The sequence below is a fragment of the Ochotona princeps genome, chromosome 15, assembly GCF_030435755.1.
Source record: "Ochotona princeps isolate mOchPri1 chromosome 15, mOchPri1.hap1, whole genome shotgun sequence".
Lineage (NCBI taxonomy): Eukaryota > Metazoa > Chordata > Mammalia > Lagomorpha > Ochotonidae > Ochotona > Ochotona princeps.
This window is the reverse complement of record NC_080846.1, coordinates 51,818,530-51,839,266: the sequence shown is the minus strand read 5'-3', so window position 1 is coordinate 51,839,266 and position 20,737 is coordinate 51,818,530. Positions and strand designations below refer to the sequence as shown.

General features: G+C 58.4%; 1 protein-coding gene across 1 annotated transcript; it reads left to right on the top strand.

Annotated features, from left to right (window-relative positions):
• Positions 1-4,477: 4,477 nt before the first annotated feature.
• On the top strand, positions 4,478-10,508 carry TAMALIN (trafficking regulator and scaffold protein tamalin). The gene is made up of 8 exons (XM_058673706.1): positions 4,478-4,767; positions 6,233-6,282; positions 7,734-7,788; positions 7,888-7,990; positions 8,950-9,043; positions 9,125-9,191; positions 9,411-9,477; positions 9,803-10,508. The coding sequence occupies exons 1-8, from the start codon at positions 4,543-4,545 to the stop codon at positions 10,315-10,317; spliced, it is 1,176 nt and encodes a 391-aa protein (XP_058529689.1). The 5' UTR covers positions 4,478-4,542; the 3' UTR covers positions 10,318-10,508.
• The last annotated feature ends 10,229 nt before the right edge of the window (positions 10,509-20,737 follow it).

Here is a 20,737-nt window from a genome sequence, read left to right as displayed (position 1 = left end):
CCACACCCAGCCGCCCAAAGGCCTCTGCACCCTGGGATGGAGGACAGCCACCTGACACCACCCCAGGGTCCCCAGTGTGGGGCATGCGCTGAGGGTCCTGCTTATGAGGTTTCGATAGTTTAACATATTTGAATTGCTGCCAATCTCGCCATTCTACGCACGATGAAATCTCTTCAGAATCCACTGACTGACATAGTTCGCCTTAGAGTCTCCGTTTTGCCAGATTTTCATTGCCAACATTTGGCTGGGGTAGTTGATTCATCTGTTCTGTCCTCTGTCCTCTGTCCTCTGTGGTGGTACCAGGTGTCCTCTGCAGGTTCCGATGCACTGCCATATCCTCCATGTGCACCTGGATATGCTGTCCACTGCTCTGTCTGAGCCACTGAGGAGGCCCAGCTCTGACACATGCACTCCACAGTCAGACCATGGGACCTGCAATTATCTCCATGGTTGGGGTTCTGAGTCCAACAGTTCAGTTGAGGGTGGGATTCCCATAGAACCTTCATCTGAAGTGACCCCAGGCCTGATTCATGTGTGTTCTTGCTAGTACAGGATCCAGCAGAGTCCTTCGCCCTAATTGGCTTATGTACGTGCTGGTGGTTGCAATTGCTGGGTCAGTTCTGTCTCCAGCCTTGTCTTCTACACAAACCATTGGGTATTGCAGCCCTAGGCTGAGCAATCATCAAGAAAAATCAGGGCCCAGCGCAGTGGCCTAGCGGCTAAAGTCCTTGCTTTGAACGCGCCGGGATACCATATGGGCGTCAGTTCTAATCCCGGCGGACCCGCTTCCCATCCAGCTCCCTGCTTGTGGTCTGGGAAAGTAGTAGAGGACGGCTCAAAGCCCTGGGACCCTGCACCCACATGAGAGACCTGGAGGAAGCTCCTGGCTCCCAGCTTCGGATCGGCGCAGCACTGGCCATTGCGGTCACTTAGGGAGTGAATCATCAGATGGAAGATCTTCCTCACTGTCTCTCCTCTTCTCTGTATATCTGACTTTACGATAAAAAAAAAATCTTAAAAAATATATATCTTTAAAAAAAAAAAAAATCCAGGGCTGATTCTGTAGCATAGTGAGTTAAGCTGCTACCTGCAGTACTGGCAACCGATATAGGTGCTGGTTCATGTCCTAGCTTCTACAACTTGCGGCTAATGCACCAGGAAAAGCAGCAAAAGATGGCCCAAGTGGTTGGGAAAGGAAGAGTTCTTCCTTTGTCAGTTCTTCTCTCTATGTAACTCAGCCTTTGCAATAAACAAATATTAAGAAAAGAAAAAGAAAAACCACCACTCCCCACCAAGTCAGCTGCCCACCTGTTGTCCATGCCTCCCACAAGAAGCTAAGTCATGTAACTGGAGGCCCAGCCCCTCATTCCTGGCAGGCCAGAGAGCCAGCTGGGCACTAAGCCCCATCCCGCTCCCCTCCTCAGCTTCTAAGGACGCAATGGCACCAGCAGCTCCCTTTTGGAGCTCTGAGAATTGCCCCAGACTCGGCAAGAATGCATGGTGGTGGTAGCTGGGGGCTTCCTAAAGTTCCCAAGAACGTGGGCAGGGTCGGGGGGCAGGCTCCAACTCTCCATGGGTCGTTCACCAGGTCAGTTTTACTGTCATCCTGAAGGGAAGGGACATCAAACAGACTTGTCCGTCAGCCAAGCCTCACCCTGGCCTAAACCCCATCCTGAGAGCCAGGAGTCCGGACAGCCAGAGCAAAAAAAGGTGAACCGGGGAGCTCACTGACAGAGGAACCTGCTTTGGAACAAGACTCAGATGGCAAGCAATGCCTAAGGAGCCTAAGTTGGGGGGGTGGGTGTGAGGTGGTAGGGGGCTGCAAGAAGAGAGGCGAATGGAGGGGGCGGGGTCCTGGAAGAGGAAGTTGCAAGCAGGTGCAAAATGCTCACACATTCCCCATCATCCCCTTCTCCCCCTGCCACTCCGATCTCAAAGGGCAGCAGGAGCCAGGATGAGAAGCAGAACTGAGGCCAAACAAGACACCCGGGCTTGGAAGAAGGTCGCGGAGGAGGGGTGTGCCTCACTCCAGCCACCTGCCCCCTACAGCACGGCGGCAGCAGCTCACACCTTAACAGACAACTGGATACCTGTGCCAGGTGCAAGGGCTCTGCAGTGTCTACACCCAACACACAGCTGCCTGGAAGGGAGAGGGGCCTGGAGGAACATTAGTGACCCATACCTTGGAAGGTTTTTTTTGTTTTTTGTTTTTTTTTTTCCCCCAGCCACAGACTCATGACCACCAGAGGGCATCATCATTCCAGAGAGGCATCCCGGGCACACTCCTTCCCCTCCCTGGAGGAAGCGGGTGGTGGGAGCAGGTTCTCACCTTGGTGCCTAGAGTGCTGCGGGGGGGGGAGGGGGGGGAGACCAGCAGCCAACTTACACAGCCCGGGGAAGGCAGAGACAGAGGATCCAGCGCCTGTTCAGCCAACATCATTCCCTCCTTGTTAAACGAGAGCTTGGGCCACCAGGCAGCCCTGCCAGATCTTAAGACACTCTGCAGCTCTGAACTTGCAGAAATTCAGGAAACCATGCCAAGGGCATTCCCAGGGCTCACCCTTCCTTTGGGTTCTCTAGAATCTTCTGCCTGGCAGGAGGAAGATACTGGAGGTGGGAACATGTGTTCTCTTGGGGAGAGGTGGGGGCGGGGGGGGGGCACTCTGAACTGTTTGCTGCTTGAAACAGGGACTGTGAGACACAGTGTGTGTGTGTGTGTGTGTGTGTGTGTGTGTGTGTGTGAGACACCTAAGCTGGTGGCCTCTCCCAGTTTCAGGCTCACAGGTGACCTCTTGAGCTGCCTCTGGGATGAGCAGCTGCAACTACCCCAGAAGAGGCTGTTTACTGGGAGGAGATAACACACACAGAGACGCTAGGGCCAGGAGGGGCAACAGGTGGGCATGGGGCCCAGCTGTGCCGATGAGTACAGTGAGCCCCATGTTTCCTCATCCACACCCCCACTTAGTGCAGGAGGGAGAGGAAGGCTCCCTCCACCCCCACGCGGAGCCACCCCTGCCCCCACCAGCCAGCATCCTGCCATCTGGACTGCCATAATGGCTAAGGGGTAAAGAAACAGCCCCTCCCACTCACACACCTGTAGGCGCTTGGGGGCCCCAGAGGTCTGGTCCCTGGGGAGCAAACGCAAAGTCATGAAAAGGAAGCTGAGATGGAGGAGAGGGAGGTACTCAGCGGCCACCCCCCCAGGGGTTCCCAGCTACACATCCCGTGAACTCCCAAGGGCTCCTATGTAACACAGCACACGTGCTACGCACCGCTGGTCCCCAGCAGGACAGGGACAGGGAGGGGCAAGGAAGACCTAACCCAGGCAGGATACTTCCATCCAGGCTACCTGGGCCACAAGTCCTCGGAATGTCCTTGGGCAGTTATTCTTGGTCTGTAAATGGACCATAACTGGTACCCTTCTTCTAGGGTTGTGATGGCAACCACAGGTGTTCACCCAAGTATGCAAGAACATCTAGGTGCCCAGCCCCACGTCCACTGGTAAAGGTCAGCCATGTGGCCTGACCGACAGGACAGGCCTGCAGAAGAAGGGGAAGCCAAGGAGGAGACAGGCTCAGCCCCTGGGGGCGGACTGTAGTCCTGTGGCGGCTGTCCCTCATTGCTCACACACCAGCAGTGGCCTTCCACTTCCTCCTCTCACTTTTTATTTGGATACCAACTGACGCCAGACTTGGACTGCACCCTGCCAACCTTTCCTGCAGCCTGGCAGCCATGGCAACAACTAGCCTGGGGGGCGTCCCGGAGGCAGGGTCCGCCTGGGCACAGTCACTCCCCCCACCCCCATCCGCACATTGCCACCACAACCACTCCTGACAGCTAACACACGTTTTATTCACCCGGGGACCACTCCAGGCCTGGGAGGGGGACAGCCCAGAACACAGTCTGCGGCTTTCAGGGCCGCCACCGCACTTGCTTTTCATCTAGCGCGGGAAGGGAAGGCAATTATGGGGCAGATGCCTGGGCGCATTTTAGGGGCGCCTCCTCTCACCTATCCGCTCCTCCCACTCCAACTCCAGCCCCTGCCTTTCCCTAGTCCCCTGGCCTCGGGTCTCCAGCAGCAACCCCGCCCCCGAGCTTCTCTTCAGGAACCCCCAAACTTCTCAGGAACCCTCAAACTTTCCTATAATGAATGGTCTCTCGCTGTGTCCCCCGCACATTAGTCACCCACCACCACCACCCCAAAACTTCGAGTCTCCCGCAAGCAGAACCACACCGCCGTCGACGAATCACGCAAAGACACTCCCCCAGCTCCGCAGCCAGCCGCGCAGCGCCCTCACAACATGGGGGAGGGTCCCCCGACTTTCCAGCACTCGGCCGTCGAGCGCGCGGGGCGGAGCCTGCGGCGCGGCGCTGGGAAGGGACTGGAGGGGCGAGCGGAGAGAAGGTACGAGAGCCCGCCCCCCGTTCCCGGAGCCTATAAAGGGAGGCGTCCCGTGGCCCGCCCCGCGGTCCTCTCCAAGCCGCGGGCATCGCCGCCAAGCAGAGCGAGCGCCGCGTGCCAGGGCGCCCCGCGCGGGAGCCATGACCCTCCGCCGCCTCAGGAAGCTGCAGCAGAAGGAGGAGGCGGCGGCGGCCCCGGAGCCCGGCACCCGGGCCCCCGCCGCCACGCCGGCCTCGGGGCGCCCCGCTGCCGCCGCCAGTCCCGGGCCGCCGGCCGACGAGCTGTACGCGGCGCTGGAGGACTATCACCCCGCCGAGCTGTACCGCGCGCTCGCCGTGTCCGGGGGCACCCTGCCCCGCCGCAAGGTGCGCCCCCGCCCGTGCCTCCCCCGCGCAGCCCCTCACCCCCGAGCTGCTCTTCGCCGCTCCCTCCCGCAGCTCTCCCGCCCCAGCACCCCCTTTCTCCTACTCGCTCCGTCTGGCTTTCGGCCCCCTCCCCCCATGTCCCGTGTCTCCCTGTCCCGAGGGGTCTCGTTAAGCGCTTTAGGACATAATCACCAGGGCTTCCCTACCAAGTTGGAGACGGAAGGGTCGAGGATGGCGATCGTGGCCCTCGTGGTGGACAAATGGAGGGTCCTAGGTCCCCGGGGATGGGCGGGGAGAGGAGGGGGCCGGTGGCCGGGCGCGCAGAGTGCGTGGAGCGCACCCCCTTGGTGAGAGCGCGGCCGGCTGGCTTCCCGGCCTTGCCCCGCCGGACGTGCGGACTGCGAGGCAGGGCCTCCTGGCCTGGGCCGCCACCGGACGCGGTGGGAGGGGTCGCAGGGCGCCCGCGGGGCAGGAAGGATGCGGGCCGCGCCCGCCCTCTACCCGGTCGCCCGAAGCTTTTCCTCTGTCCCGAAGGGGACCCCATGCCCCGACGCCCCGGGTTCAGGAGCCGGTTGGGGGTGTTGGCCTTCTGCGCTCAGCCCCCTCCTCCCCCTGGCTCACCTCCCCCCCCCATACAATGAGCAGCCTGTTACGAATTTGCATTTTATGAAAATCCGGTTGAAAGACAAAAGGGTCTCTCTCCTCCGTGGCCCCGTTGGGAACCTTCCCCACCCTTGAGGTTGATCTTTGGTTCTTGTAAAATAGGGTCTGGTTTTCTGTGGCTGGCCCTGGGGCGGCCTTCTGTAAGACCTCCCTCCCCTGCCTGGGAGGGGCACTTGGAGGGGTCCCCAGACACTCTGGGAGGGGGTTTCCTTCCAAGAACAAGGCATCAAGGGCCTGCAAGAGGCAGGGACTTTCAGCTCTGGCGCCTTTCTCCCCCAAACCGCCCCCCCCCCCCAGTCTCTCCTGGGTACAGGAAGGCTTACAAGTTGGAACTCTTTTAAGATCTTTTTGCTGGAGTAAGTAACAAAACCCCTGACGATGCGCTAGAGCCCAGGTGTAACAGTGCAGCTGGCTCTGAAGTAACACATGCTTGAGGACTTCCGTCCCTGGCTGCAGCCCCCCCCCCCCCCGGGTACAGACACCCCTTTAAGACAGACCTTGCCCTCCTCTCCACTTTCAGAGCCTGCAGGAGGCCCCACTGCCCCCAGACATGGCCTTGGGGTGGAGATCATTCTAGAATAAGGGCTGTACCCATAGAAGGCTTAGAAGTCTATGTTTGCAACCCTGGATGGTTGCTGGGTCCCAAGGGCACTGGCACAGAGTGGGGAATGTTGGACCCTGGAGAAAGCTAAAGAGTGATGCCTTAGCAGGCACGGCGTTGAGGAGGGACAGATGGGCACGGGGTCCCGGCTGAGGGACAGCCGACCTCACTGGTTCCTACCCCTCCAATCTCCCCACTTAGGGCTCAGGGTTCCGCTGGAAGAACCTCACCCAGAGTCCCGAGCAACAGCGGTGAGTCACCCCCACCAGCCTAGAGTGGGGGGCGCACGACACAGTCAGTGGGCCCTCCCACCCTCTGAGCACAGCTCCCCTGCTTGGGAGTGAGGGGCAGGTGGGGGGTGTGGGCTGTGTTAAGGGGATGACAGGGAGAGAGACACAGGGGCTTTTGAGTCATTAAGTGCTCCTTAAGCCACCCCCAGTCCCTGCCAGTCACTCCTCCCTGGGGAGATGTAGATGGGTGGGAGGTGGGCCACAGGGCATGTGGGAGGGCGGGGGGAGAGGCTGCCCTCACCCAGGTTCTGCCAGGCACCCCTGGGTCCCTCCATAAACCCAGACCACAGCCAAGGCACGTCGGTTGGCTTGGATCCAGCCAGTCCTGCCCCAGACCCAGCGTGTGCTGGTCCCAGCCCGGGCAGCTATCTTGGGGAGGGTGCAGGGTGTGGACAGGGGTAGTGTGCAACCTCTTGCTCTATTTACTTCTCTCTGTCTTGGGCCTGGCTACCTCTGAAACGGTTCAGGACACAGGGCTGCCTGCTGGCCGGTGTCACCTGTTTGGCTGTGGGCTAGGAAATGCTTCCTTATTACTAAAGGGTGGCGAATATACGAGCAGTGTTCGTGAGGCTGGGCCTGGGGCCTACAGGAAGAGCCTGAACTATTTACACACACCCAGGCCCTTTACTGAGAAAGGTTATTGACCCCCTTCTAGAAAAATCCTGAGGGTGCTGAAGTCCCAGACCCTCAGTGGGAGCAGGCTGCTGTTCAGGTGTCAGAGGGGTCTCAGGATGGAGCTGGGGGTGCACTCACTCCTGGCAAGGGAGGGTGTTTTTGTGCCAGGCTAGGGGACTAAAAAGGCCCTGGTCTCCAGGGGCTTTCCTGAGCCTGGGAGACTTAGAGGGGCCTCTGGCAGGGGCGGGAAGGAAAGGGCTGGAGGTGGGGGGCTGGGCAGAGGAAACCCTGGGCGCCCCAGCAGGCTAGGACCTGGAGCGGCTCCAGACCATTGTGTCCAGCGGGCCGGGCAGGCCTTCAGTGCGGGAAGGGGCGGCCTCGAGGTGCCCCTCCCCCAGTGCTCACATCTGGTGGGCTGGCCCCACCACAGCTGGGAGGAGCAGCTGTGGTCTGTGCTGGAGCCGGAGCCTCGTGACTGGCTCTCGAGGGGGTGGTGCCGGGACCTCTGCTAGAACCCAGGAGGCTCCCTGCTGGGGCCCGAATTTAGGGCCTTGAGACTCAGTAGTGCTCTAGGGCTGCTGGACAGGCCCTATGAAGCTGCGAGCCTCAGCCAGCCCGCCTCCCACTTTTGGCCAGTGCCCCCCACCACCTCCTGCCCTCCACTCAGGACTAGGGTGGCTCCAAGTGGCTCCCTAAGGGTCTAAGGGATGCAGCCCCTGAGCTGGGCACCCTCGCACCCTGGGAGCCAGTGGTGGTGGTGCACCCTGGGGACCGCTTGCCTCCCTGCCTCCTTGCAGGAAAGTGCTGACTTTGGAGAAGGAGGATCATCAAACCTTTGGCTTCGAAATCCAGGTGGGAGAGGCGGGTGCAGGGGGCGCTGGGGGTCTGGGAGGTGGAGGGACCATGCCTCATCACTGTGCTGAGCCACTGTCTACCCCATGTCCACTCCAGACTTACGGCCTTCACCATCGGGAAGAGCAGCGCGTGGAGATGGTGACCTTTGTCTGTCGTGTGCACGAGGCCAGCCCTGCCCAGCTGGCTGGGCTCACGCCAGGTGGGCCTGAGCCCGGAGAACCACGAGGGCTCTGGGAAAGGGTGTGAGAAGTGTCTGCTGGAGTCAGCTTCCTCTGCCTGCTTTGGGAAAGCCAGAAGGAGGGACAGCCCAACTCTGGGTCCAGGGTAGCTTGCTGTATGCTCTCCCAACACAGTCCCACCTGCAAGACGCCTTGCAGCCTGGTACAGTCAGCCACTCCCTGGGCCTGGAGACTGACCAGTGGTCCACGCTGCCACTTCCTCGAATTCCACCTGGCAGTGCCACAGGGCAGGAGTTGGGGAGGAGTGACATCCATCAGGGCTGCCTGATGCTGGGGGCCCAGAACCTGTCCTGACCCACCTCTGGATGCCCGTGCTATGTCCTCTGACAAGGAAATGATGTCTGTGTCGGAGAGCCTGGGATCAGGCAAACAAGGTCTGAGACATGAAGACTATGTGAAGTGCTCTCCCTCCCTATTTCATCACTGTTCTTGTCCCTGCGTCATCCAGCAGCCCCTCTGAGCTAAAGGTCAAATTGCAGCTTGCCCGAGGCGCACCCTGGGGCTGGCTCCAGTGAGGACCCACAGCCCCTTGGTACACATGGGCACCCAGCTGAGCGGTGTCACCAGGTGGCAGAAGCTGAGGCCTCTGGTGTCTGGGGTGCCCGCCTGGGAGGGCCCAGCTTTGGGACAGAGCTTCCATAGAGTAGGGCAACTGTGTGGGTGTGCAAGGGCCCAACCCTCAACCTGTCTAAAAGCTTCTCTGCTCAGCTTGGCAGATGCTATGGGCCGGGCAAACAGCTGTGGCTTTGTGTGTTAGCTGAGGAGGTCCCCCTGGCCTGCGAGGGGTCGCTGAGGACATTGAGGAGTATCCCTAGGGGTCATTACCCATCCTCGCTTTGCAGCCAAGGCTAGGCCAGGGCTGGACTTTTCCCTTGGTGCCCTGGGAACACCTGTTAATTCTTGTCTGCCTGCCCGGCAGGGGACACCATTGCCAGCGTGAACGGCCTGAACGTGGAAGGCATCCGGCACCGGGAGATTGTGGACATCATCAAGGCATCGGGCAACGTCCTCAGGTATGGCTGCTGGCGGCAGGGCCTGCTAGTGCGGGCTCCGCCCACTGGCCCCCTAGCCTGACACACCCACCTCCCTCTTAGACTGGAAACCCTGTATGGGACCTCGATTCGCAAGGCTGAACTGGAAGCCCGGCTGCAGTACCTGAAGGTGAGGAGTCCACGTGGCGAGAGGCCTCACCCCCTCCTCATCACCCCCTCTTCCCCACACCCTGGCCCCCAGACCCCACCCCTTGACCTCTTCTAACCTCAGGGTCTTTCCCCCGCCCCGACTCTACTCTTGTTCCCCCCGCCCTGGCTCCTGGTCTGTGCACCTGCCTGCCACATTCCCTCTAGCTCCTAACCATGGGGCTGGGGGTGTCTCTTGCAGCAAACCCTTTATGAGAAGTGGGGCGAGTATAGGTCCCTCATGGTACAGGAGCAGCGGCTGGTGCACGGTGAGTTAGGGAGAAGGGATGGAGATGGTACTTGCCCCCCCAGTCCATAACCCATTGTCCCCTTGTGGAGAAAGCTTAGTGTGTTCACAGTGTTGCGCGCAGCATGCCCTGGGACATTTCCAAGCAGTAAATGTATTGTCCCCAATTTGTAGATGGGAACACCAAGGCCCAGAGTGGGCCTCCATCCTTTCCCTGGGGTCTCCAGAGGGTTCCTGTCTGATGGATGTGGGAAGGAGGTTCAGGGCCCCCCAGGTGGTCCTGCCTGGGCTTGAGGACTTTGGGGCTCTTGGACTTGACACTCTCCCTCCCTCTCTGATACCCCCAGGCGTCGTGGTCAAGGACCCCAGCATTTATGACACACTGGAGTCGGTGCGTTCCTGCCTGTACGGGGCTGGCCTGCTGCCTGGCTCGCTGCCCTTTGGGCCTCTGCTTGCTGCACCTGGGGGTTCCCATGGGGCTGCCCGACGAGCCGGGGGTGACACCGACGACACCGTCTATCATACGTGCTTCTTTGGAGGCACAGAGCCGCCAGCGCCCCAGCTGCCGCCGCCACCACCTCCTGCCCGCACACTAGGTCTGGGCCCAAACCCAGTGGAAGCCCCAGCCACGGGGCCGGGCCCCGGACCACGGGCTGCACTCAGCCGCAGCGCCAGCGTGCGGTGCCCGGGCCCGGCAGGTGGCGGGGGTGGGGGTGGGGGTTCACTCTGGCCTGAGGCCCGGGAGCAGGCCCTGTGCGGCCCAGGCCTGCGCAAAACCAAGTATCGCAGCTTCCGTCGGAGGCTTCTCAAGTTCATTCCTGGACTCAACCGCTCCCTGGAGGAGGAGGAGAGCCAGCTGTAGGGGTGGGTGGGCAAGTCGGCGGGGAGGTATTTATTTATTTATTCATAATAGGCAGGGCCCAAGGGGCCTGGGAGTGGGGGTCCGTGGGCCAGAAGGAGCCTGGAGCAGGGGGACAGGATCCTTACTAGCCCAGGTGTGTCCCTGCCGAGCAAGTAGGCTGCCTGGGCCCCTTGTCCCCTGTCTTAAGTCACAGGAGGAGCTGGGGCACGAAGGGAACAGACCTTCTAATTTGGGAGAGGTTTTGTGGGGCTACGGGGTGGGATGTGCCATCCTTCAGTCTGGGTCAGTAGTGCCTTGTGGGGTGTTCAGGGCTGCCACCCCCTCCCTGCAGAGGGGGCGGGGTGCCCGTCCCACGAAGCCCTCTCCTCAGCTTTACTTGCTCCCTGGCTCCCCGACCTGTGACTCTGGCCACTACCACCCCCTTCTCATTTGTGTGTATGAGTACACACAGTTGCCAAGGGTCTTGGGGGGGGTGGCAGGTGCTGGGCCCCCCCCATTACTCCTTCCCCTCTTGGCCAGACAAATCCTAACGGCTGGGCTCCTCTCCCCAGGGACCTGTGACTGAGGCCCAGCCCGGGTGGGGGGTGGGGGCAGCACAGACTGTTCCACCATTTTTTGCATATTGTTGCTTATGAACCACAAACTGTATAAAATTGACAGTGTTTTGCATCTGTGTCAGTGTGGTGTCTGCCTAGGGGGAGGACTTGGGCCAGGCAGGCTGGGACTCGGCATTCGGCCCCCCAACCCCCCCGGTGTGGCTGTATCCACACACAGTATATTTCACATTGCAGTTCTTGCAGCCTGCAGCCAGGGAAATAGTCTGCGAAGCTTTACCTAACACGTGTGGGCCTGCCCTCCATGCCTGCCGGCTGCAGAACTTGAGCCTCCCTTCCCACGTCCCCACCCCCTTTACCTTCCTTCCCCCACACTGGCGCAGGTGGCACGAAGCCTTTATCCCAGCAGGAATCTACTCATTGGGCACCCCCTTCCCTGCTGGAGACCCCGCCCATGGGGAGTGTGCACCTGCTATGCCCGGTGAGCTCCTGGCCTCTGTCCCTCCCACCACTACTGACTCAGAAGTACGGACTCCAGCCTCTGATAGCCCCGTTTCACTCCCATCTGTCACCTGGCCATCTGACAGCAGCCAGGAGTCTTCTGGGTCGGTTTGCATGCTGGTCCCACCTGCCTGGATATATACTCCTTACAGCAACCCTTTGTCTTCTATGTAGCTTTACCGTCTTGGGTAGCAAACTGCCCCGCAACAATGTGCTTCCTGGCATCACTGAGACACAGTCACCTTTTGATGGAAAGCAGCCTGTCGGGGTACATTGCAGGCAAGCCACTGACAGAGCTGGGCCTGGATCTTGGGGCTCCTCCCTTCTGGCACTGGCCAGCCTACCAGGGGTGGCACAGCCAGGTTAAGCCACCCTTGACAACAGTGGCGTCCCTCAAAGGAGCACCCATTGGAGTCCCAGCTGTACCGCTTGCCTGCTCATGTGCTCAGTAAGGCAGCAGAAGACGCGCAGGTACAAGGACTCCTGCTGTCTACGTGGGATGGAGTTCCAGGCTCCTGGCTTTAGCCCGGCCAGCCCTTGATAATGCAGCAATTTGGGAAATGAACCAGTAGATGCAAGTGTGTAAAAAGTTCAAGTGTTCTGTCTCCTGACCAGGCTGCCCCCTCACCTCCTTCCTGTAGTACTTCCCTCCTTGCTGGCTTCCCATGCTCCCTCAGGCACCCCTTGGCAGCCCTTCGTATAACCAACTGAGTAATCTTTTCAAAAAGGAGATCAGATCACGGCTCACTGTTCAAAACCCATGGAGGTTTCCTCTGGAATAAAAAGAATACTGGCTAGGCACAGTGGCCCAATGGCTATAGCCAGTCCTCATCTTGCAAGCACCTGGATCCCATGCAGCTCCCTGCTGTGGCCTGGGAAGGCAATCTAAGACAGCCCAAAGCCTTGGGACCCTGCACCCTCATGGGAGACCTGGAAGAAGTTCCTGGCTTCAGATGGGCTCAGCTCGCCATTGTGGCCATTTGGGCAATGAACTGGCAGACAGAAGATCTTTTAAAGTCTTTTTCTAATAAAGATAATAAATCTTATCTTTTAAAAAGTCCTCATACCATAATGGCCTCTCCTTAGCACCTTTTCCCTCTGGGAGGGCCAACTGACAAAAAATAAAAAGAAAACAGTGCGTTTGTGCGGTGCCCAGCCGCTTCAACTCTCCTGGGATGCCCTGCATGAGGCCAGTCTGCACCTGCCTCTCCCTTCTGTCATCCCTCCTTGTGCATCATATCCACCAACCTTAGCTTGCAGGACAGGGGGCTCTCAACTTGAGCAGCCACCCTTGGAGGATGCCCCCTGATCCCTGAGATCTCAAGTCCCTCCCCTGGCAGTGTCTCCCGACTGGTAACGAGACTGATGTCTTTTGCTTTTTCCAGATCAGGAGCCCAGTCCTGTTTAAAGTTGCACCTGCAGGGTAGGGGGCTGACCCTGCTCACGGCTGGCTACTAACCTCCCGCCACCCCCCAGCCCTGGGGAACGGGGTGGGGCCGGCCCTTCCTCTGCCACATCTGGAACTGGCATCTGTGGACCCTTCTCCAGAAATTCCCTTTGGGGCTGGGTCTGTGCTTGAGGCAGGGCACCTGCAGCTGGCTGCCTGCCTGCCTGCCCCGGTCCTGGAAATGGAGAACATCTGATTAAGAAAATGGAGTTTCTCCCACACCCCCCCCTTCCCCAGTTCCCTGTTTGAACAGCTGCTGTGCAGACTGACAAACAGCAGCTCAGGTCCAGGGGAGTGGCCGTTTACACCTTGGCTCCTAGGAGACCAGCTGCCCGGGCCCAGCCTAAGCACCCAACCCCGGAGAGGGCTGCACACCGGCTTCCTTGCTTGCTCCTCCTGGGGCCCTGCAGCCCAGCCCCCAGCCTGTGTCACACAGCTCTCTGCAGCAATCGCTCCTCTGGGCTGAGGGGGCTCCAGGCCAGCAGTGCACTCTCGTGGAGAGGAGGGGTGCCCAGGGAGGGGCTGGATCCCACCTCGCAGCTGATGGGCGGATGACGGCACCCCCACAGCAGCCTCCTGCGGTGTAGGTGGGTGACAGGGAGTGACTAATGTGCGAGCTGCGATGCTAAAAATTAACCCAGGGATCGTGTTTGGCGGAGGGGGTGGGGGGTGAGTGGGAAAAGGGAGCCGGGACCAGGAATATTGTGTGGTCGGTATTCCCCTGCCCCGCCTCCCCTCCCCTCCTGCACCTCCCACCAGCCTTCTGCTCCTTGCTCAGCCTCAGGGGACTTGGGGTGGGGAGTGGGGGAGGACTACCTCCTCTCCCCCGCTCCCCAAGGGAAGAAAACAGACTACTACAAATCTGTTGCCTGCCATGGCTGGGCTGTGGCCTGGCAGATGAGGTGCAGGCCGGAGGTCCCCACAGAACCCGTAGTTACTGCCACCTCCCATGTGTGCCCTGGGGCCGGGCGGGGGCAGGGGGGAGCATTGCTGAAATAGTTAGTGTGCAAAAGGGTAGTGATGGGGGCCAAGTGGTACCAGGAGGGCAGGGGAGATGCCTGCCACCCAGAACAGCCTCCCACCCGCCCCTGTGGCTCATGTTTTTGCAAACCCTTCCACATCTGCTGGGATCTCACCACTGTGTTTCCAGTTTACAGACTGAGAGACTGAGGATTACAAAAGTTCTTAGTTGGCACATGTGCCCGCCAGGGTCCTCTCCTGGCTGTTTCATGGCCCTGAGCAGGGCGAGAGAGCAGGGTTTTTGGAGGAAGGGGTTGAGGACAGGCCTCAGGGTGATGGGTGATGAGTTGGGTCTCCAAGGGTGGAGGGAGTTGCATGTGGAACAAGGTGTGGGCGAACGTGTTGGTGGGGTCGGGAGGGGGTGCTGGAAATAATAGGCCTGAGCCATGCTGGAGAGCAAAGAGGAGGGGGCAGGCTGGTGAGCACACGGCCACCCAAGTGGGAAATGGGGAGGACTCTGGGGACTGGTTTCTGGCACATGTGACAAAACCATTAGGAGAGAACGCACGAATCCTCCCATTTCCCCCAGAGATCAAACCGGAGCACGTGAGCACAGTGGCCAGAGAAGACGCCCCAGCCAGTCTCTGGGGAAGCGGGTCCAGGGAGGGAGGCTGTGGGATTCCCCGGGGGAGGGGGTCAGAAGATGCGATCAGGCGGTCTGCTGGTGGGGAGGCATCCCGGTCCCGCACTGACGCCAAGGACAAGGCCTTCAAGGAAGTGAAAGAGGGAAAAAGAGAGACGCGCACCCGGGCCGGCACTACCAGCCCGAGGGATGGATGGGACGCCCAGTGGCGCGCTGACCCCTGGTGGAGGCCTGGGAACACTGCGGCGCTCGGAGCCCTGACCCCACGAAGGTTGTAGAGACTTCGGCCCTGGCCTGGCGGGTCTGTGAAGGCACAACCCTTGATCCCACAGCGTGGGGATCCCCTCTGGGGGCTTCCGGCAAGCGCTGAGATTGATGGTAGGCACACCCCAGGGAGGGAATGGCTTATTTCAGAACCACAACACCAGGAACCTCAACTTACATCAACCCACAGGCTTGTCTGGGAACCCCTTGCCATCCTCTCAGTGCAACCAGCGAGCTAGAGCGCGGTGGCTGGACTGAAGCCGTCCTGGAAAGGCCACGGTGGTGGTGAGGGAGACGCACACATGCCTCAGAATGTAGCAGTGTTGCAAACACCGCCTCTAAATCACGCTGCCCACGGGCCTTGGAGACATCTCACAGCGGGTCCTCCCTCATCCTGCCCTGGAGATTTTTTTTTTTAATTGGAAAGTCGGATGTACAGAGAGGAGGAGAGACAGAGAGGAAGATCTTCCGTCCGATGGTTCATTCCCCAAGTGACCGCAACGGCAGGAGCTGAGCCAATCCGAAACCAGGAGCCAGTTTCTTCCAGGTCTCCCAAGTGGCGCAGGGTCCCAAAGCTCTGGGCCATTCTCCATTGCATTCCCAGGCCACAGGCAGGGAACTGGATGGGAAGCGAGGCTTAGAACCAGCTCCCATATGAGATCCTGATGGGTTTAAGGCAAGGACTTTAGCTGGACTTTAGCCACTAGGCAACGGTGCCAGGCCCGATTTATTTTTATTTTTTATTGAAAAGGCAGATATACAGAGCGGAGGAGAGACAGAGAGGAAGATTTCCTACGTGGGTGCAGGGTCCCAAGGCTTTGGGTCATCTTCAACTGCTTTCCCAGGCCACAAGCAGGGAGCTGGATGGGAAGCGAGACTGCTGGGACATGAAACAGCGCCCATATGGGATCCTGGAGCATGCAAGGCAAGGACATAGCCACAAGCCTACCATGCACTGCACCAGGCCCTGCCCTGGGGTTCTGATGTATGCTGAAATGAAGACAATTCTAGAGACCCCAGGGTTCCCTTCACCACCAACTCTGGCCTGCTTGGGAAGCCAGGGACCGCTAATGACCACAGGCCCACAAGTGTTCCTGGCTTGCTGTAGTCTGCTATCTGTGGTCACCGCCTGGAATTGGGATCCCAACAGCCACACCTGTGTCCCTGCTTTGGTGGATAGCCTATGCCTGCTGGCTGCTGGCTGAGCAGGTGCAGGCCAGGCATGCCCAACGCAGAAGGGAAGGGTCCCATGATGAAAGTGGACTACGCAATATTGCTGTCCGCTTTATTTAAGCAGAATCAGTCAAACTCTGGCTCAGACTTTCCACGTCATGGTCAAGTGGGTGTTTCTAAGGACAACCCTGCCACCTGCTTTACCCAAAAAGAATAGAAGTTCCTGCTACAATTCTTATTCTACAACCTGATCTTGTATCACAAAGAAAAGGAGAACCTAAAGATTAAGGAAAGAATGAAACCCTAAATACAGGTCCCTTGATTAGCATAAGGTCAATGGGGACAGCCAAGACAGTAGGAATAATAGAAGGCCCTTTTGTAAGACATTATTATTGACATTAACCTCCAAGCTCACATTGTGTAAAAAGCCAGTCTCACAGTAGCAAAAATGCCTGGACGGATTAGAATTCTTCCGCAGGGTGGTCCGGTATCCATGCAAAGGAAGGTGGAGCTGCATCCAGGTGACTGTAGACATCCGCCGGGCCCTGCCTCAGCGGGAAGTTCCCTGTGGCCCTGCCTACAATGGAACAGTGTCTTCACACCCTCGTGTCCCCCACATCCACTGCACGGACCCCAACACAGAGACTCGGCGACACACTCCCTGCGCCCCCTCCCCACACAGGGGCCTCTACAGCAGGCTCCCCGCCCCCCTCCGTCCCTAGGTCTCCCACAGAATCAATACTCTGGGAGCGGTGGTCCCTCGCGGGGCAGGGAGTGCGGAGTGGGGAGGAGGCATGTTCCCTGTTGGCCAGCGAGACTGGCACCTGTCACGCCAGGACGCATGCTCCCTGGCCTCTGGCTCGCACCGACACCTGCAGGACTGGAATCGAGCAGGTGGCAGCCTTGGGCCTGGCGCTCTGTGGGCGAGCCAGGGCCTCATACTGGCCCCGTGGAGCAGTGTGTTGGAGACAAACATACAATTATGAAAGGAGACTGGGGGTGGGGGGGGCTTGTCTTGACCCTGTCCAGCTCTGCCCCAGGTTACCGTGGCTGACTTCCACTTCCCTGACCAGGTAATCCATTTTTTAAAAGATTTATTTTATTTTCATTACAAAGTCAGATATACAGAGAGGAGGAGAGACACAGAGGAAGATCTTCCATCTGATGATTCAGTCCCAAGTGACCACAACGTCCGGTGCTGTGTTGATCTGGAGCCAGGAGCCAGGAACCTCCTCCAAGTCTCCCTCGCTGGTGCAGGGTGTTAGTTATTTAAAAAGATTGGGAGAGTTCTAGTTCATAGGATGTTACGATATTATTACGATATTATTACGCGCAGCTAATTCCCACAACCTGGTTCTTTACCGTGAGCTGAAACACACCAGACGCAACGAGGTATCTTAGGAGGTTTATTCCAACGGGGCAGGAACAGGGTGGAGGGGAAGGGGAAGGGGAGGGGGGAAGGGAGGCCGGAGGAAGACGGGAGAGCAAAGAAGAGCAAGAGAGAGGAGAAAGAGAGAGAGCTGCACCTGGGGGGGGGGAGGGAGGTTTTTTTGTCAGCCAGGTGTAGGGGGTGGGGATTGGGAGGGATTGAGGCCAGGCCCCCAGGGGATTGGCGCCTGCAGGTGAATGCCTAGGGATGATTGGCGAGTGGGCGGAGTTGGGGAGGGGGCTGGAAGGTTGGGAGGTGGGATTCAGGTGGAATGCCAGGTTACATCTGATTGGTGGACGGCTGGACTGACGCGAACTTCATGAGCTGTGAGGAAGAAGGAATGGAGCCGGGTCCAGGGAAGGATATTGGAATAATTCCTAACACAGGGTACCAAGTCTTTGGGCCGTCCTGGACTGCTTTCCCAAGCCACAATCAGAGAGCTAGATGGAAAGTGGAGCAGTTGGAACCAGAACCAGTGTTCACATGGGATCCCGGCGCATTCAAGGCAAGGACTTTGGCTGCTAGGCCACCGCCCTGGGTGCCATTTCTCTATCTTAATACATACAACCATTAGCATTGTGTCCAAGTTGCCTTAAATTTTTTTATTATATTTTTGACAATCTTACATTGTTAACTAGGGTAAAAAGGTACAAGGGCTATAGGGAAGTGGGTAAAACTATTATATCTGAGGTAAAGGGAATATTGAGGGAGAAGCCCTACCCAGTCTCCCACCCATCCCAGGTCCCCGATGTGGGGCATGCTCTGAGATACTTGCTCAAGTGGTTTTGATAGTTCACCAGTTATGAATCGCTGCCAATCTCGCCACTCCAAGCACAATGAGGTCGTTGAAGAATCCACTGATTGACATAGTCCATCATAGAGTCTCCATTTGTCCCGTATTTCGCTGCCAACATATAGCTGAGGTGGCGGATTGACCTGTTTTGTCTTCCGTCTTTTCTTGGTTAGGGTCCTGAGTCCGCCATTTCGATTGGGGAGATCCCCAAAAGAAACTTTGAGGTGTTCCCAGACCAGATTCTTGTATGTACTAGCAAGTATAGGACCCGCCACAGTCCATCGCCCTGATCAGCTGGTGGTTGCAATTGCTGGGTTGGTTCTGTTTTCAGCCCTGACTTCCACTGGAACCAATGGGTGTTGCAGTCCAGCCTGGTTCTGCCCAGCACACACTCGGCCCTCACATAAACCAGTGGGAGCTGCAGCCTAGTCAGAGCGACCCACAATAACCCCCACCAGGCCTGCCCCCTACCCTGGTTTGCCAGTATGTGTAGCAGACTAGTCCAGTCTGCCCCACATCCCATTTGACTCTCCTACATGTCGATGGGTATTGAGGCTTAGTTCCATCTAACCAGCTCAACTATCCAGCCCTCACGGATGTTGAGTGCCTCTCTGTCTAGCCACCCCAGCCCCTGTCCTAGTTTTTTGTGCCCTCCCATGGGAGTGGTAACCCAAGATGGAGGAGCCCACTATTTCCCTCCCAGGTCTCTCTCACTCCCAGATTATGCACTCTCCAGGTGGTTCTGTGGTTAGACTTGACAGTATCAGCCCCCAGTGCCAGCTTCTGTTGTGGGTCAGCCCAAACAACCCTCACCCACTCCAATTTTGTTTGCACCAGTAGGAATAGTCCCCCCATCCTGGCTCTTCCCTGATCTGGTCCACATGAGGTGCATAGGTGCTGTAGCCCTGCCTAGTCTGCTCTGTCCCCATCCCAGCTCACGCTCTCCAGTGGGAGTAGCTGTCCAGCAAGAGAACCACCCCTGATTCCCCTGCCGGCTCTGCCCCTCCCTTCCTGATTCTCGCGTGTGCTGGTTGGGTGCTGCGGTCATATCTGGCACAGGCAACCTCACCTTGGTTTTCTGTGTTGTATACTGCTTTTGTCACGACCAAACCTGGCTCAACCCATACTCCAAGTTGCCTTAAATTTAAGATTTATGTCAGAATTTATCTGAAAGGCGGTTGAAAGAGAGAGAAAAATCTTTTTAAAGATTTATTTTATCTTTATTGCAAAGTCAGATTTGAGAAGAGGAGACACAGAGAGGAAGATCTTCTATCCGATGATTCACTCCCTAAGTGACCGCAATGGCCGGTGCTGTGCTGATCCGAAGCCAGGAGCCAAAAACTTCCTCCTCCAAGTCTCCCATGCAGGTGCAGGATCCCAAGGCTTTGGGTCATCCTCTACTGTTTTCCCTGGCCACAAACAGGGCACTGGATGGGAAGCAGGGCTGCCAGGATTAGAGCCAGTCCCATATGGGATCCCGGCATGTTGAAGGTGAGGACTTTAGCTGCTAGGCCATCGTACCAGCCTGAGAGCAAAAAATCTTACATCCACTCCCCAGCTGGCTGCAACAGCCAGAGTTGGACCAGTTGAAGCTATAAGCCGGGAGCTTCTTCCTGCTCTCCCACTTGGGTGCAAGGCTCCAAGGCACTTGCCATCTTTCGCTGATTTTCCAAGCACATTCACGGGGAGTTGGATGGGAAGCAGAGCAGTGGAGACTTGAGCCAGCATGCATATGTAATGCCAGCACCTTAGGCCATGGCTTGACCTACTGGGACACGGTGCTGTTTCTGATGCTTTAGATTTGTGTTTGAACAAACCACTGAACCTCTACCTTCCTCAGCTTGTATTCTTTCCTACTGCGAAATGGGGCAGCGATAGGGCAGGGTAGTGGGTGGAGCACCTTACAGGGAGGGACGAAGCCTCCAGGCAGGTTAGCCCAAGACATGGCCAACCAAGCCGTGCTGGGAGGCGGCCTGGGTGCTCCTCGTGCTGGTACAGCCAGCCCTGGAGAGAAGAGGGGCGAGGGCCTGTGGTGTTACCCTCCTGACTAGGCGACAGGTGCCATCTGTGTCCCCTCGCCCCAGAAGCCACGTGAGTGGAAAGCAGAGGCTTCGGATGCAGGAGCGGTTCTTTGTGCACTCCTGGTGATGTGTTCCTGTGCGGACACCAACCTTCAAGCTTCCTCCCGCCCGAGAGGCGGCAGTGCCACTTGCGTCCGGCAGAGGACCCCAGCGCACAGGTTTTTGGGCGCCGGCGGCCGGGGTTGGAGCGCAAATGATTTATTACCAAAGCCCGCCTCTGCCGCCGCCGCCGCGAGCGGAAGCACGAGGGCCCCCCGTGCTAATCTGCCCTGGCAGGCGGAGCTGGCATGCCCTGGCGGCCGCCGCCGGCGTGCTGGGTGCCCAGGTCGGAATACCCCGAGGCGGCTGGGACACACCCCTGCACAGCCCAGGCGTCTGCACGGGATCTCACCGGTCCGGGAACTCCGCCGAAGGTGCGGGAGACGCGGAGAGCTCCGAGCGCCCTGACAAAAACAGGGTCAATGAGAGACGACGGGAAGGGAGCTGGCTGGGAGGCTGCTCCGAGGAGGTGGGTTTACCAAGGGGGATGAAGGCCGCCAAGGAGCCGGAGGTTAAAAATAACAGCTCCTTTTCAC